Source organism: Streptopelia decaocto (genome assembly GCF_964273445.1).
Source record: "Streptopelia decaocto genome assembly, chromosome: 11".
Lineage (NCBI taxonomy): Eukaryota > Metazoa > Chordata > Aves > Columbiformes > Columbidae > Streptopelia > Streptopelia decaocto.
The window spans coordinates 8,252,649-8,267,632 of NC_138666.1; the positions used below are offsets into that span (position 1 = coordinate 8,252,649).

Here is a 14,984-nt window from a genome sequence, read left to right on the forward strand (position 1 = left end):
TTCCCAATTACCGATGCTTTCATTTAGCCGACTTCTCCTGGCAATTCTGTTTTCAGTCCTTCCTCTCTCCACCCTCAGCCTCAGAGGATGAAGTTTTCCAACATCCCAACACAGGCTCCTGTTTCTGCGCTAAATTGTGCAACCCAGTTTGGAGGCTCAGTAAAACGGGAGCAGTGACAGGACCGAACAGGTGTCGGATTGGACCCTCTGGTTCTGTTCTCTGTGCAAGTTTTTGCCTTTTTTCAATATTATTATGTCATTTTCTGTAGGAGATCATTTTAAAATTAAGAATACTAAGAGAATGCTAATGGAATAATGTAAACATCTAAACAATTCTGTCCGTGATAAATATACCACGAGTATTAACAGTATCTTGGGTATGCAAACATACCGTCAGTGCGGAATTTCATCAATACACACAAACATTTGTCTGCCAATTTATATGGAAAACATAATTTTATTTGCCAGCTGTCTGACTCAAATCCCAGAAGAATCATTTCAGCGCATTTCCCGGGCAGAAGGCACTAGCCCACATTATTCACACCTCCAGGCTGAATACCTGGCAATACAGGGACTCAAACACTAGCAATTAAGTGTCTGTCTCCAATTTAAAAATAATTCTTCAAGTCTAGCATTTTTGTTTTGGAATATGTTTTTAGCAAGTGTTTACCTTGCTTTCATTTTAAATTATACATTTCTCCAAACAAGCCATGAGGTTTTCTTTTCAAAAAATATCCTTTCAGTATCTACTTTCTGCCTTCATCTGGTATCAGACCTGAATACAAGTAACGTCCCGCATTCTTCTCATTCCTGTAACATCTTGCAGTAATTTATATTTTTCCAAACTTCTTTCACCTTTAACATTTTATTTATTAACTATTGCACATAACTTTCCTGCCTCTGGGAAGCGTAAGGGTACACACAACTGAAAGTCTACAATTTTTTATTTCATTTCATTCTTAGTTTACCGACCAGATATAACTCTTTGTAAATCACACTATACCTTAGTATCCTTATTTACAAAATGAGTCAAGGCTTCTCAGTGGTCACAAAAATCATATAGCTCTAAAGTTCTTTGGAGTCCTTAGACATTAATATAAATACGCAAAGCATATATATTTCAAACTCCTCTATATGCAATTCAGGGCTTTTGTTCTCTAAACAGTCTGTTCTTTTAAGACATTTAAAAAGATTCCGACTCTACAATAAGTCATAGAATCATCTGATTATTGACCAATCTTTTGATCATTCTGGTCCATTGTCCGAACCTTCTCTTGCATAACAAATTCTTCACAGTACAATGTTCAACTCTCCTGGCCTGAACAAACTGTGTAACAGTCTCTTCTACCTGATTATCCAATAATGGTGAAAAGTACAGAAAGCAAAGCAGAGGAATAAATTATCTGTAAAGGCAAAGTGGCCTATGGTCTCCACAACTTTATCGAAAAAGTACTATACCTTATATGACCACCAAAAATATCAGTAATTGGGGTCTGAACGAAGTCGGCCTGTCGAGTGACTGATGATTTGTTGCGAGGTCCCACTTGCTCCCACTCATCCTCACTGCCCTCCCCTTGTTCATCTTGCTCCTCTTCTTCATGAACAGTTTGAGCCTCGGGACCATTGGACACTGCAAGTTCTCAAAGGGAAGAAGAAAAAAAATGCATTGATTTTTTGTTTTACAAATTCAACATGTACACAGATAAAGAATTCTAAAGGAAAAACCCCATACAAATAATTTTCAGAGGATAAAATGTTTTCATAGATCACAGACTTGAGACAGTCAATGAAAACAAGTGTACTCCATGCTCACTCACAGATGGACACATGGAGTTATTAACAGAATGCAGCTCACTGGTGACTGCATAGAAACAGATGTCATTTTCTAGCAAAGTTTGATATATTTTTAGTAGTAAATTTACAGGGTAGAAAATTAGAAAGTGAAGTGTTATTCTGGAAACATAATTATGCCATTATTAAATATGACTCCTTTTCTGCACAGATATTTTACAGAGAACCCAAGGCTTAGCAAATATTTTCTTTGCAAGTGCCCAAGTCAGGAGGCTATAAACTGCACACAGCTAAAGAAAAAAATATGGAACGATCATTTTATATCATAAAAAATTTACCCTATGAAAGAGAAATTGGATAACTAGTGATCTACACTTGGCTAAGACTAACAGTGATTTGTTTAATTTTTCATAGGGGACTCAAACATAAAGCCACTGTAAAATAAAATGGATTTTTAGTCTGCATATGAATTCTAATAGTTCTGCATTTCTCTGTATTACAGAATCACCACAAAAAAAAGGGAAATATTTGGAAAAAAAGTTTGCTACAAAAAAAAAATCCCACTAACTTTCATTATGTGGAGAAAGAAGTTTCTTTAGGGTCAGCATTTCTTCATGTAGTCCATTGAGGATAAATCCCAAGTATTCTTCAGCATCCTCTTGCCTGCCCTGAATAAAATGTTCTTTTCAATTATCACAGAAGGTTCATGACATTGAACATCTAACTTTCTCCTATTAATTTAGCTAATTTACTACTTAGTCCAAGCTGTAAAGTCAAATACAGTTTAAGTTTTACTAAAACTAACCCTCATTTTTGACCATTTCAAAAAGAACCTACACATTAGTTGTTAATTTACCATAAGCAGCAAGTACAAACATAAGCTTGTCCTGCATACAAGAATTCCTGCATTCTTCTCAATACAAATTGGATTTAACATGTGAGTTGGCATTGATTTATTTTAAAAATAGTATTAAAAGTTGCTGTCAAATCAAGGCCAAATCAAAAGCTGGTTTGAACCATTATCTTCTCTTTAAATTGAAATGAAACCTGAAAGAATATTTTGAAGTCTGTGGACCTTCAACCATTCCAAGCTGAATCCCAAGCAGAAAGAAACAACTGCTCATTTCTTAAATACAGATCAATAGGTATCTTCTTTATAAAAAGAGATGTGACATTCCAATAGTAATTTATTCATTCTTTTGACATATCAGACTGCCAATCTTATAATTAACTTCTTCCTAGAATTTATTTCCCAAGAGAGTCTAGATTCATGAGAATAAATAATCAACCAGTTGATTTCAGTGATATTTATGTATGGCTTTCCATTGCTTTAACAACAGCAATCACCCTGAAATGTAATTACAGATGTCTAAGATTTTTAAGCCTCACCTTTTCTGAGAGACTTGATTTTATAACTGTCAAAAGTCTATAAATGTACGTAGGTTCAAAGGCAGCTCCTGGTCGGATGTCTCTCACAATTTTATCACCTAAAGCTGCAAGGCAAAGAGAAGTTCATATAAATAACAACATATAGAAATTTTTCTATGTAAGACCTTCACATTCTCTTCACACATCACTAGATTTTGGAATCGTAATTATGTTTTTAGTAATAGTTTTATCACAATATTAGTGACTTAAGCTCAGAATTCCTAAGATACAATTCTTATCTGTATACATATTTAAAAAACAAACAAACCGACCAAGCAAAACGCAAACATCTTGCATCACCCTACACAGAGTTACAGATGGTCTAGAAACGTTAATACTCTCTTTTTATAGTCAACAGTGAAGGTTAACAAGAACAAAGAACATTTCCTTAAATCTTTTATATATCTGGAATTCTAATAGATCACTTTTCCTCACTGTAGAAAATAAAACCAAACACCACAAACAAGATACAGATGGACAGAATGTTTAACCTAATGGCAACACAAAGCCTCGGAAACTATATTTGAAAACTACACAATAAAATAAAATGACCTAGAAGTACAATAAGTTGCATAAGACAGTCCAATTTGTTTCACAGAAACAAAACTTAGGCAGCAAACCACAGAAATGTCTGAACTGTTTGGAAATCACTGGAACAACCAGCTCCTCATGATATTTTCTTATAATATTACATAAACACATTCCTCAAACTTTTTTTTTTATTTCTATAAGTTTCTATTACAACATTTGTTTTAGAGATTAAAAAAGTAACCATACAAGATAATTTATTTGCATCAAAGATGTTCTGTTCCTCACTACTACTGTTCCTAATCACCTATTAGCAAGAATTATGCACTTCTAGATGTTTTCACATTGAAATAGTGAGGAGGATGGGGAGGAATTAAAAGCCATGATAACGTGCCTGTTGGCAATTTCCAGCTGTTAAAGAGACCTATTATGTTTTGTTCCAAATGATTTTTTTTTAGTATTCAAGGAAGAATGATAGAATTGAGCAAGCTGATAAAGCAAACAACTGGAAATATGTAAGAAAGTGAGTAAAATACAGTGAATATTAAATGATTTTGTTAGAAAGGTCATGTTCTTAGAAGACACCTTAACAACAAAAAAACTGTTCTTATTATTGCACCTGTACATTTGATCCACCAAATAAAAGAAAAAATATAAGGTGTGACACCCACAACTTGACAAGAATCATCAATAAAAAAAAAAATCATAACACTGACAGAAAAACAACAGCAAACTTTTCAAAATATCCAGAAACCCCAGAAGTCTGAAGAGCCACGAAGGGGATCAAGCAACAGTATTTAAAGGTTTCAAGTACACGGCACAATGCAGATCCTTATCCCAGACCCTTCTTACCAGGATTTTAAGACTCTTCTCCCCCTATTCCCACTCACCTTGTTTCGCTTTAGGAGGTACAGGCATATTAGTGAACTCATTCATTAAACGAACACTGAAACAGAACGGAAGGAACAACTAGACATGAGCAGCAAGTTGAGACTTAGAAGGACAAATAATAGAATTACATCATTGTCATTCCAACTGCCAAAAAAAATTGAAGAATATCATAAAGAAGTCTGAGTGAACTTTAGATATAAAAATTAACATGATCATTGCTAAGGAAACCAAGGTGTTAGGTTAGTTCTTGCAGCTCTCACAGTTCGCTTTTGTGTATTAAACACTACTTAAAACTGGTATTCCTCAGGCAAGTATCTTACTAGACTAGTCAAGCCATTGCAAAATACCAAGTTCATTGTAAAAGCCAGTTACTACCAAAAAACCACACACAAAATATTTCTGGATACATATCAACATTCAACAATTGCAGTAAATAATCATTTGTTAGATATTTCTGAATGAGCTGAAGTCAGGTGAGAGATTTGTTTTTATTCCTTTTTTAACAAGCTACTTACAAACTGTCTATCATGGGTGTTGAGGTACATGGCCGCTGCGATTTGGAATACATTGGAATGGACTTCATTAAATGATACATTGGAGGGCAAGCAACCAAGGCTTGCAGGGTCTATGCGGTGGAATTAAGGAAAAATTCAGAAAAAGCCTGGAGTGGCAGAAAAATGACAACAAAGGCAACAATCTCAGCAATCAGAGAGACGTATTAACTGGATCCCTACAGTGTGAAAATATTGAGTAACAAATCCCATGTTACACTGTAAGACTGAACAAATGGGAGCTAATACAGACAAGCAGATGAGTGCAGAAGTGGCTATGTAAGATAAAAGCTGGTGTTTAAAGGAGAACTGGTGGTCTGGAAATAAGTTATTAGGTTCTGCAATGATCGGTCTTGAAATTAGTCTTAATATTTTCCAGTAGCAGAACTAGCAGTTAAAGCATCCTAATTGTCACTTGCAATGAGCCATTGCTAACACACAAATATACCTTAATAAAAAAATAGTAATAACTAACATAGTGCAGCACTGAAGAAGGAAGATTTCTGTTACCAAAGGTAAAAGTTATTCTTGCAGATAAACACAATTCTAATACCTTAAGAGTGAGCTAATCTTCCCCCCTGCTGTAAAAGGATTATTTTAAGCACTGGATTTACACAGATGATATGATAGTGACAGCCTACTCAACAGAAAACCAAACAATCCATCTACTTACCAAACCGACAAAACAAAGAGCAGTTACTTGAAGTATGAAAGACAAATAACCACTTCAGCTGATGCACAGAGTAACGAGTAAATGGAACTAGAAATTACAAGAAGGTGTTCAGTCATGAGAAAGTTGCAGTTGTGAAATATTTTCACAGAGGTAAGAGAGACAAATTGCAAACAGGATTGTGCAACCAACCACAGACACAAAGTTCGATGATCAAAAATACCCCTGGATTTCTAGATGGTACCCTCAAACTTTTTAATCTCAGTAGCAGCACATGGGAAAACAAACACCTTCATAAAATACTTACCAGAAAAATCCAGAAAAGCTTTTGACAGATTTAATACACAAATTTTAACTTAAGTGCATTAATTTTTTTCCAAGGGAAGGATACAGCATTGATGTAGCACCAGTTTCCTTTGTTGATCAGCCCTCGTGGTTGCAAAGACACTGGTTTATGTATTAGTCTTACATTTTCCAGTATTTCTGCAGAATAAGAAACAGTAAATTGAGCATCAACAAAACGCACACGCTAGCCATCAAAACAAATACACGTTGATGCATTACAGAATAAGTCAAATCAATTAGCAAGATACCCAAAAACTTCTGCAAATAGCTTTGCTCCATTTAAACGGTGCTCGTATTTCAAATCAGACACATTTCTTCAACTGAGGACTTCCTGGAATTTGGGTGAGGAGGACGCTGGTACAAAAACCATTGTCATTTCAAAAATGGAAAGTCCTATTTGTTGTTTTGTTTTAGTAAAATTACATACTTTTATTTATATAGATACCTATATAAATTGCCATTAGCTGTTATCCCCTGCCACCAATTTTACCAAGTAAGTGCAAACAGGACGGGCAAGTGTTAACATGGTCTTCTGAATGGTATGTTTTATTTCCTGCTTTAAGACTTCCAAAATCTACAAGATAACAGGCTTACATAATAAAATGGCTGTTTTCCTGCTTTCAAAAACTTCAGTGATGGCCCAAGTTTAAAAATGAGAAACCACTGAACATAAATAAGTCTGTCTCAGTTATGGAACTGAGAGCAAGAGGGGGAGCTTTTCCAGGAAGTCTGACCTGTTATTTAGGTACCTAAATAAAAACTGTTTAAGGAAAATATTGGATCTGGTATATTTTAAATTTGCAAAACAAGGACAAGAGGTATATAGGACAGAATAAAAAATGCAAATAAATATTGCAATTGTCTACCAATTGACTTATTTATTTCTAGAATAAACGTGAGGGCCTCTAGAGCACTTATATGCTACACTGCATAAACTTAGAGTTTGAGATATTCACTAGAAGGACTATCTATCTAAACAGATAATGTCATAAGGAGAAAAGCAGAGTCACAAAACTATAACTGAGCAGAGGAGTTGGCAGAACTGCCGGCAAAATCCATGTCCTTCTACTTCCAGACTATCTCTTCACCTATAAGATCGTATTTCCTGCTGACAACACCAGTTCCAGCCAAATAAAAATACGACCAAAAATTACAAAGTATTTAAATCAGTCCTCTGTTACATAAAGAACCTGACACCTGAAAGGGCAGACAGCAAAAAGATGTAAAACAAGAAGGCATTAGCACCAAGCACAGACGAAAATCCTTTTGCGAGTGTCAAAATATATTTGTTATTCAATTATTAATGCTCTAGTATTTCCGACTATAGTTAATGCAGCAAAGTTTGAAATGTGTCGTGCACACACACAATCTTTCTGGTAAGACAACTAAGCACTGCTGAAATTTAGGATGAAGAGAATGAAAAAAGTATTTAATCGGAATGCCTTTCAATAACCTTTTATGTTAACTGTATTCTTCCCTATTTTTGCATCATACTGAATAAAATTATTATTAGGACCTTTAGCATCCTCTTGTGGTCACAAAATTGCTTTGTAAACAATGTTTGAAGCAATTACGGTGAGTTTTTTTTTTCCTTTTAACACAAAGCATTATTTTTGTGTACAGTGATTACATTCAATACCACATTTTCATCTCACATCCAACATTTACACAATAACTTCAAGAACTTTTACCAGAGTATCAGAAGAAAAATACACTTAGAACAATGAGAAAACTACTTTAAAGCTTCAAAATGTGATATAAAGGACACATCACTAACCAGAAATCATATTCCCTTTGGCAGATACTGAATTGCAAAATAATGAGCTTGATTTGAAAACATACGGAGAATGTTATTATCATGTTTAGAAATTTATACTATGTAACACTGGAACACCTTTGTTACAAATTAAACTAAGTAATTCTTGTCCTGTTCACTACAGTCTTGGGAGAGCAGTTAATCATCATCATCTTCATGAAGATGTTTTATGTATTGGAAGTTAAAACTGTCATCACTCCAACAATCTCATCTGCCACTAAGTAAATTCAATTTTGCCACGTTTGCCAAAAGACTGGGGTTTTCAGATCTCACTTCTGTTTTCTCTGCTGCACTATCACATCTTCCTTGAGAAGCAATGCCCAAAGACCGACGTTTTCATTGCGTCTTCAACAGCAACAACAGAACTATAGTTCTCTCCCATATTTTCCATGTAGATTGGCATTAAACAATGGAAAAAAAAACTTTGTCTCCTTCAGCTTTACTAAGGACACTTATCAACTCCCCAGAAGCTCCAGATCCTTATATTCTCTAATACTATTACCAACCATTTCTTCTTCATATCATACGCTTGCATTTGATTTCTATTCTGCCCTATCCTTCCATGCTTGCATTTATTTGATTCCCTTCCTTCTAATTTAAAATCATTCCAGACTTAATCGGATTTTAAATGTTTGTGTTCCTCAACTGATCTGAAATTCTGCCTGCTGTAAACAAGTTTTACATGCACTGTTACTTCCATCATCCACAATCAAAACACTGCAAAAAAACAGGATTCAAAAAATCTTTAGATTCTCCCACTGAAACTTCTAATAAAGTTACCAAGGCTACTAGTTTTCACACACTGATTTCCCTAGTTTACTCAAGATTATTCCTCTGCAAAACCAGCTACCTAATAGTGAAGGTACAGAAGAAAACTGTATAAAGTTACATTGCTATTTTAACACATTAAATACAAAATAAAAAGCTCTGCTCCCACCTGGTGGCAAAAACTAGTACAGGAACAGTCTCAGTCTATGAAGTTAAACAACTTGGGCAAGAGCAAAGAAAAAGGTTTTCATCTGTAGCAAGCAGTTCTAGCTCTATGGTTGTCACAAAACAGTTTTAAATTAAAATTCATTAACAAATGAAACAATAGCTGAAGATCTTAGGAGTACACCATACTCCATATGTATGCGTTCGCACAAACCATAATCACCTGCTCACGCACATTATTTAACAGTCAAGTGCATTTGTAACACAAGTGAAAAACACACGGAAACACGAATTATCCTGACAGCTTTCCTCTCAACAGACAATTTTCAGTAACAAAACTGTTACTAAGGAGGGGATGAGAGGCAGGTATATACTTCTGGGTATTCTGAATAGAAATCTCTGGGTCAGCTTCTGGTTAGAGTAGAAAACTTTAGCTTGAAGGTGTCACATAAGAAACACCACTGTACTTGTAAATTATCACGTAGCATAAATAGCAGGATTTTGAGCAAGCCTTTTCACATATGGACTATTTCAAAGATTCAAAATAATTAGTTTTGTTTCAACACTCATGAGTCAGTGACATAAAATGCAACCAAACGGATATTTTTCTTCATGTCTTCTGAATCTGCAAAAATGATCTTGGGCAGGCACATTTTAGCATTTTTCATTAGAACCACCAATATGACAGGACTAACAGTCAAAGCCTTTATATCACGCGCTGCTTTTCCTGATGTACCCTCTGGACAGTTTCTTATGGTTATTCTTGAACAGGCAATAGCTAGCTGCATAATATAATGTTGTTTGTAACGGTCCAGGATAATTCCTCAAAATTTGAAACACAGACCTCTCAAAGAGCAAATTGACAAACGTAAAAACTATTTCCTGAATTAAAATTTCTAAAGCAGGACCCATTTAGAGGTTATGCTTAAGCTACTCTAAGTATCCACAAATTTCAGCTACTTTGGCATAAATATATTAATACTCTTCTTGTAATGGAATGCAGTACAAGATTGTAAATACTGGATAATATAACACACCATTTTCAGAACACACTTCTCTAACGTATTCTCCTTATCACAATAGCACACAGCCAAATGCAACCAGCCTATTTAAAAAAATCACAGATCACTTAAACATATTGTTTGACAAGTAGCAATCATTTTACCGCATTGGGGATAATGACATGGTAATGTCTCATTGGAATGTTTAGTCAGGGGGATACAAAACTGCCTTATTTAAATTACATCTTTCATAGCAGTACTTGAACAGTCGTCTTACTAAGAACATTAACAGAGGGATCTATCAATATTGCACGCTCCTGTTTACAAGCAGAGTTAATACCCTTCCAGTGAAACATCCACTCGTGTGTATTAACTATACCTGCAATCTTTATGGCTACAGGATCCTCTGAAACTGGAACAGGTCCCTCTTTGACTTCAACCTGTTTTTCAGGGACCAGAGTAGATGTGGCAGGAGGGGTATATTTAGTCTCAACATAGACCACAGATGTGGAAGCAGAGGGCTTGGAATTGTGAAAAAGACTAGCCCACGATTTCGCAGGCTGATTAACAGGGACTGATCCTGCAACCGGGACTGTTGCCTCAGTAGTAGGTGAAGCTTCCTCAGGCTTAGCTTGGTCTGAGTCAGTGCTTTCCACAGTGTGCAATTCTACCCCATTGGCAGCTGTGTCCTCACCAGAGGATTCAAGTGTTTGTCCATTAGTAACGCCAAGATTTTCAGTAGTATCAGTACCAGCATAAGACTGTACAACAGCTGTCCTTAAAGGGCTATCTCTGCCAGTCTCTGCGGGGATGCAAAACGGTTCAGAATTAGTAACACGGCATACCTCAGGCTGCCCTGCAGTCCTGCTACTGTCTAGTGCGCTAGAAACAGAATCATCAGAGACAGCTTCGTTAACGAAGTCCACAGAATTGTCCGGGCTGTTGCAAGTCCTTGGGGTAGCCAGGGAGGGGATGTCTCCCGTCAGTTCCGTATCCTCCGTGCTTATACTGTTTAGTCCCGATGAATTTGCATGGCCATTTACAAGAGCTTCTGGGGGAGCGATGCCATCGCTGACATCTTCCAAATAACTGTAGTATCCAGGCGGTCTTTTTTTCTTCTTTTTACGCTCCCTTTGCCCAAGGCCTCCAGCCAAGCCATCGTTTTCAGCGTTAGAACCGCTGTCCAAAGCGAGGGTTGGGTCAGTGAACTGGCAGTCAATGGAGTTGTAGTTGGTTTCGCTGAGAGTATCATCAGGGGGTTTCTGAGCAGGTGCACAACTGAGAATGAATTCTGGAGCCTGAGGATTCAGAGTACTTGAAATACTGTAGTCGGTGTTATTTAGTACGGCTGGTTGCGTCTCAATAACTTCATCAACACCAAATTCAATTCTCTGATACTCTTCCCCTGGACAAGAGAAAGCAAACCTGAGTTAGTAAATGACATCTACTTTAAAAGCCACAAAGTCAAGAAAAACATCCGTGTATTTTCCTCAAGAAAACAAACTACTACAAACGCAAGAAAGCAAACTACATTCCTTCAAATTAAAATAATTCTTACTCACTATCTACTACCTGAAGCACATTCCAAAATATCATTTTATTAAAGACAGTGTATGATTCAGGTTTTCTTAATTAGAGTATGGAATTTTCAAAATCACTGTGCAGCTCCTGCAAATAACAGCTATTAAATTCACCTATTGAGAAAAATCATTAAAGGCCATTCACTTTAGCAATATTCTGCAATAAGTTAATTACTGGATAATTGCATATAAAATATGGTGTAATACTGAATTCCACACTTGTAAAGATAGTGTTTTCCATTGACAGCTACAAAATCCAAGCCTTTACCTGTTTAACTTTTAAAAATAATATCCACACGTGCAGTCTGGTTTTTGAGAGGTGTGTTTCATTTGTTTTTCCTAATGTGTGAAGAATTATCATAATCATTAGTAACTGAGAAATATTTTCATTACTTTTATAAAAACATGGCAATTTCAGCTTTTTTAACTCTGGGCTCATCAACAACTTATTTAATTTCATCACAGTTGAATTTCTTACTGTATGAGAATATTTTATATATATATATACGAGACTATATGATTTTATGTCAATAAATACAACATAAGTCAGTGTTCAACTCATACATACTAGCAGTACTGAAAAATTTGTGAATAGGATTGGGTTTGTGCTTTGGATTTTGTTTTGCTGTTGTTACTCTCTATTTCTTTATTTCTCTTGGAACTTTGACACGCTCTTTAAAGAAATCCTAAGAAATATTCCCATGGTAGGCTGCAGTATCACAAAATATTTTCGGTGACAAAGTACTGCAATTACATGGAACTTAATTAGTTTTATAATGCATGCAGGCTAACTAGTAAGATTGAATACTTCATTTACAACTATTTCCATAATTATCAAATAAAGTGATAAAATTAATGAAACTGAGTCTCACAAATGTCAAAGGTTAGCTCACATTTCAGTACTAAAGTTCTGCAGGTCTTTCTATGATATGTATGTTACTGTTTCAAAGAGATGAATTTTAATATTTTCTGCTTCCTCAAAGGCAGGACACAACACCAAACTAAAAATCGACGCATTTCAAATTTTTAAAGACACTAGAGTACCAAACACCTCTATGTATGACATGTCAATAGATGCATGTTTTCAGGTTTATCACAGACACTCATTAGAAATGACTATTGCTTTGGTTTGTTTTTTAAACACAACAAAAAGCAAGCAACAGTTCCTAAGGAAAAAAAGTTATTCCTACACCTCGGGAAATAATCCTATGGGAGGGCAGGGTCTACTGGTGAATATTTTGATATATAACTGCCAACATAACTGTTTAGAAACTCTCCAAATGCTTTCTAGAAAACTCTGATGAAAATTTTAACTTAAACAAACATCAAAACCCAAACAAACAAAACAACCTCAACAGTGACAACCACGATCTACATTTTTTTTTTTCCACTATCAAATGAAAAGTAGTAACAAAACATTCAATGTGTGCTGAGGTCTGACTTACACATGCAATACCAAAATATCATGAATTAACTAATAAAGATCAGTCTTAAGTAATATATTACCTATTTTCCACGTCTGTAGCTCTCACAAAATATAACTGAATATAAATGAATATAACTTCATGCCAAACCACATTAAAAACAAGTAGATACAGCTGTTAACTGCTCTTCTCTTAATGCTTTGATTTATTAACCTACATAAATGAGAAGTAAACACAGCTCAGCTATCAACTTCAATCTTGCTGCCACACTAAAGGAAAATTTACAAAAAAATCCCTCCGTACACATTTCTTTAAATCATGCTAATAAGAGCCTGAATTTCAAATTTTCCTCACCTCTTCCCCACACCCATGAGAAAGTGTTTTACAACACCCTCCCTGGCAATCCCCCATTCACCAGCTACTCCTGCAATCGCTGCCCAGCTATCACCAAAGGGGCCTAAGCTTCTTTTTTTTAGAAAATAAGGAGCCCAAAGGCAGGGAGGTGCAAAGGAGCTGGATGGATACCAACTTCACAGAGAAGGGCTGGGAGATCTCAGGGATCACCCAGCTGGTGAGTAGCAACACTAACTGGTTCCCAGTGCTATAAACTGGCTGATGTGTCAGGGGGACGCAGATCGAACCCAGCCACAGCTTCAGCTGGTTGCAAATCCAAGGCATGGGGTTTCAAGGGATACAGGACACAAATCCACAACAAAACTGCTCCTCATTAGTTCATCTGCTCATGAAGCAACTTGTTAGTTCAAGCATGAACCAAGAGCCAGTTCTTTACCCTTTGTTATGACAGGAAAAAGCAGAAGCAACAACTGGTAACAGCTAATATTCCTCCAACCATGATAAAAATGAATTACTGGGCACACTTCGAATCCCTACCAATTTAAAATAACCTGGGAATTCTGTTTTTTTCCCAAAATCCCAGTTAAAAAAATAATAATTTCTTCGAAACAAAGCACATGGTTGCCTTTTGTGGGTGATTTAAGTCTACTACAGCCAGCAGTGAGAATTCTCACTTTACTCTCCCGTCCGCTTCCTCTGCTCTCCACCAACCTTCCAGCACTTGTGGTACTTAACACTGACATTTTTTTTTCTTCTGTTTGGGGAACTTCTCAGCTTACTGTGCACTACACAATCACAAGGGCCAACTCAGGGCAAGCGGAGAGCAGAAAACAAAACACGTTCCCTTACAGTTACAGCACGATGGTAATTTAGCTGAAGGTGCAACATGAACATTCTAGTATTTAATGTAAAAATTAAGAAGTTACATCTGAGGAATTACAATTTTACACCTGCCAGCAGGATTAGCATAATAAATACCAGTAGCTACTGTATGGTTAGTCTGTGGCATGACTGGCAGAAGCTCATTTGCTGCGTGAAGTTCCTTCAAAAAAATGAGAGGTAATTTTTTCTGTTTGTTTTGACTTTCCACTTTGCTTCCGGGGCCACCTTTGTTTCAATCTAGTTCACAGTGCTATTTCTGAACAGACTGAAACAGATATATCTGTCATGAACAACATGACACGCATATTGAAACAAGTATCAACAGATGCTCCAAGGACAAAGTTTATGTACAATAACAAAAGCTGTGAATACACACTACTAATTAGTCTGAACAGATTTCTGCATACTAGAGCTTCAGCTGTGATTAGATTATTCCTAGTGAGCATTAATGGATCCTCTAATTCTGTAATAAAGTTAAATACTGAAGATAAGTATGAGAAAAAAATTAGACTATGCGGGGTGACAACATGGGCAATGTGTCATTTGGTTATAAGTATAAATATTCTGCATAAGCATAGCATTCCATTTTAGTTTCCACAGCTTCTTATGCAGCCGTCACAGTAATAATGTGCATGCACAGTACAGTGCAAGCTTGTTAAAGACATTTTTCAGGCAAAACCTAATTTGCTGTCATTACCTAATCTCAGGGCTGGGAAGGGCTCTCTCAGGGTCTAGGAATGATCTGAAAAACATTTGTACAAACCAACTTTCTGTATGGCTTGTGAACATT

The 14,984-nt window shown here is 36.1% G+C and overlaps 1 protein-coding gene across 2 annotated transcripts in view; it reads right to left on the reverse strand.

Moving 5' to 3' along the window:
* The window catches only part of USP10 (ubiquitin specific peptidase 10), a 46,518-nt gene that overhangs the window by 7,930 nt on the left and 23,604 nt on the right, over positions 1-14,984 (reverse strand). For both annotated transcript variants that reach the window (XM_082063155.1, XM_082063154.1), the window contains exons 4-10: positions 10,334-11,359; positions 6,251-6,342; positions 5,154-5,263; positions 4,638-4,693; positions 3,181-3,284; positions 2,360-2,459; positions 1,459-1,639 (exon numbers count right to left, since the gene is read on the reverse strand). In XM_082063155.1, the coding sequence (XP_081919281.1) occupies positions 1,459-1,639; positions 2,360-2,459; positions 3,181-3,284; positions 4,638-4,693; positions 5,154-5,263; positions 6,251-6,342; positions 10,334-11,359 (1,669 nt within the window). The remainder of the gene's footprint in view (positions 1-1,458; positions 1,640-2,359; positions 2,460-3,180; positions 3,285-4,637; positions 4,694-5,153; positions 5,264-6,250; positions 6,343-10,333; positions 11,360-14,984) is intronic.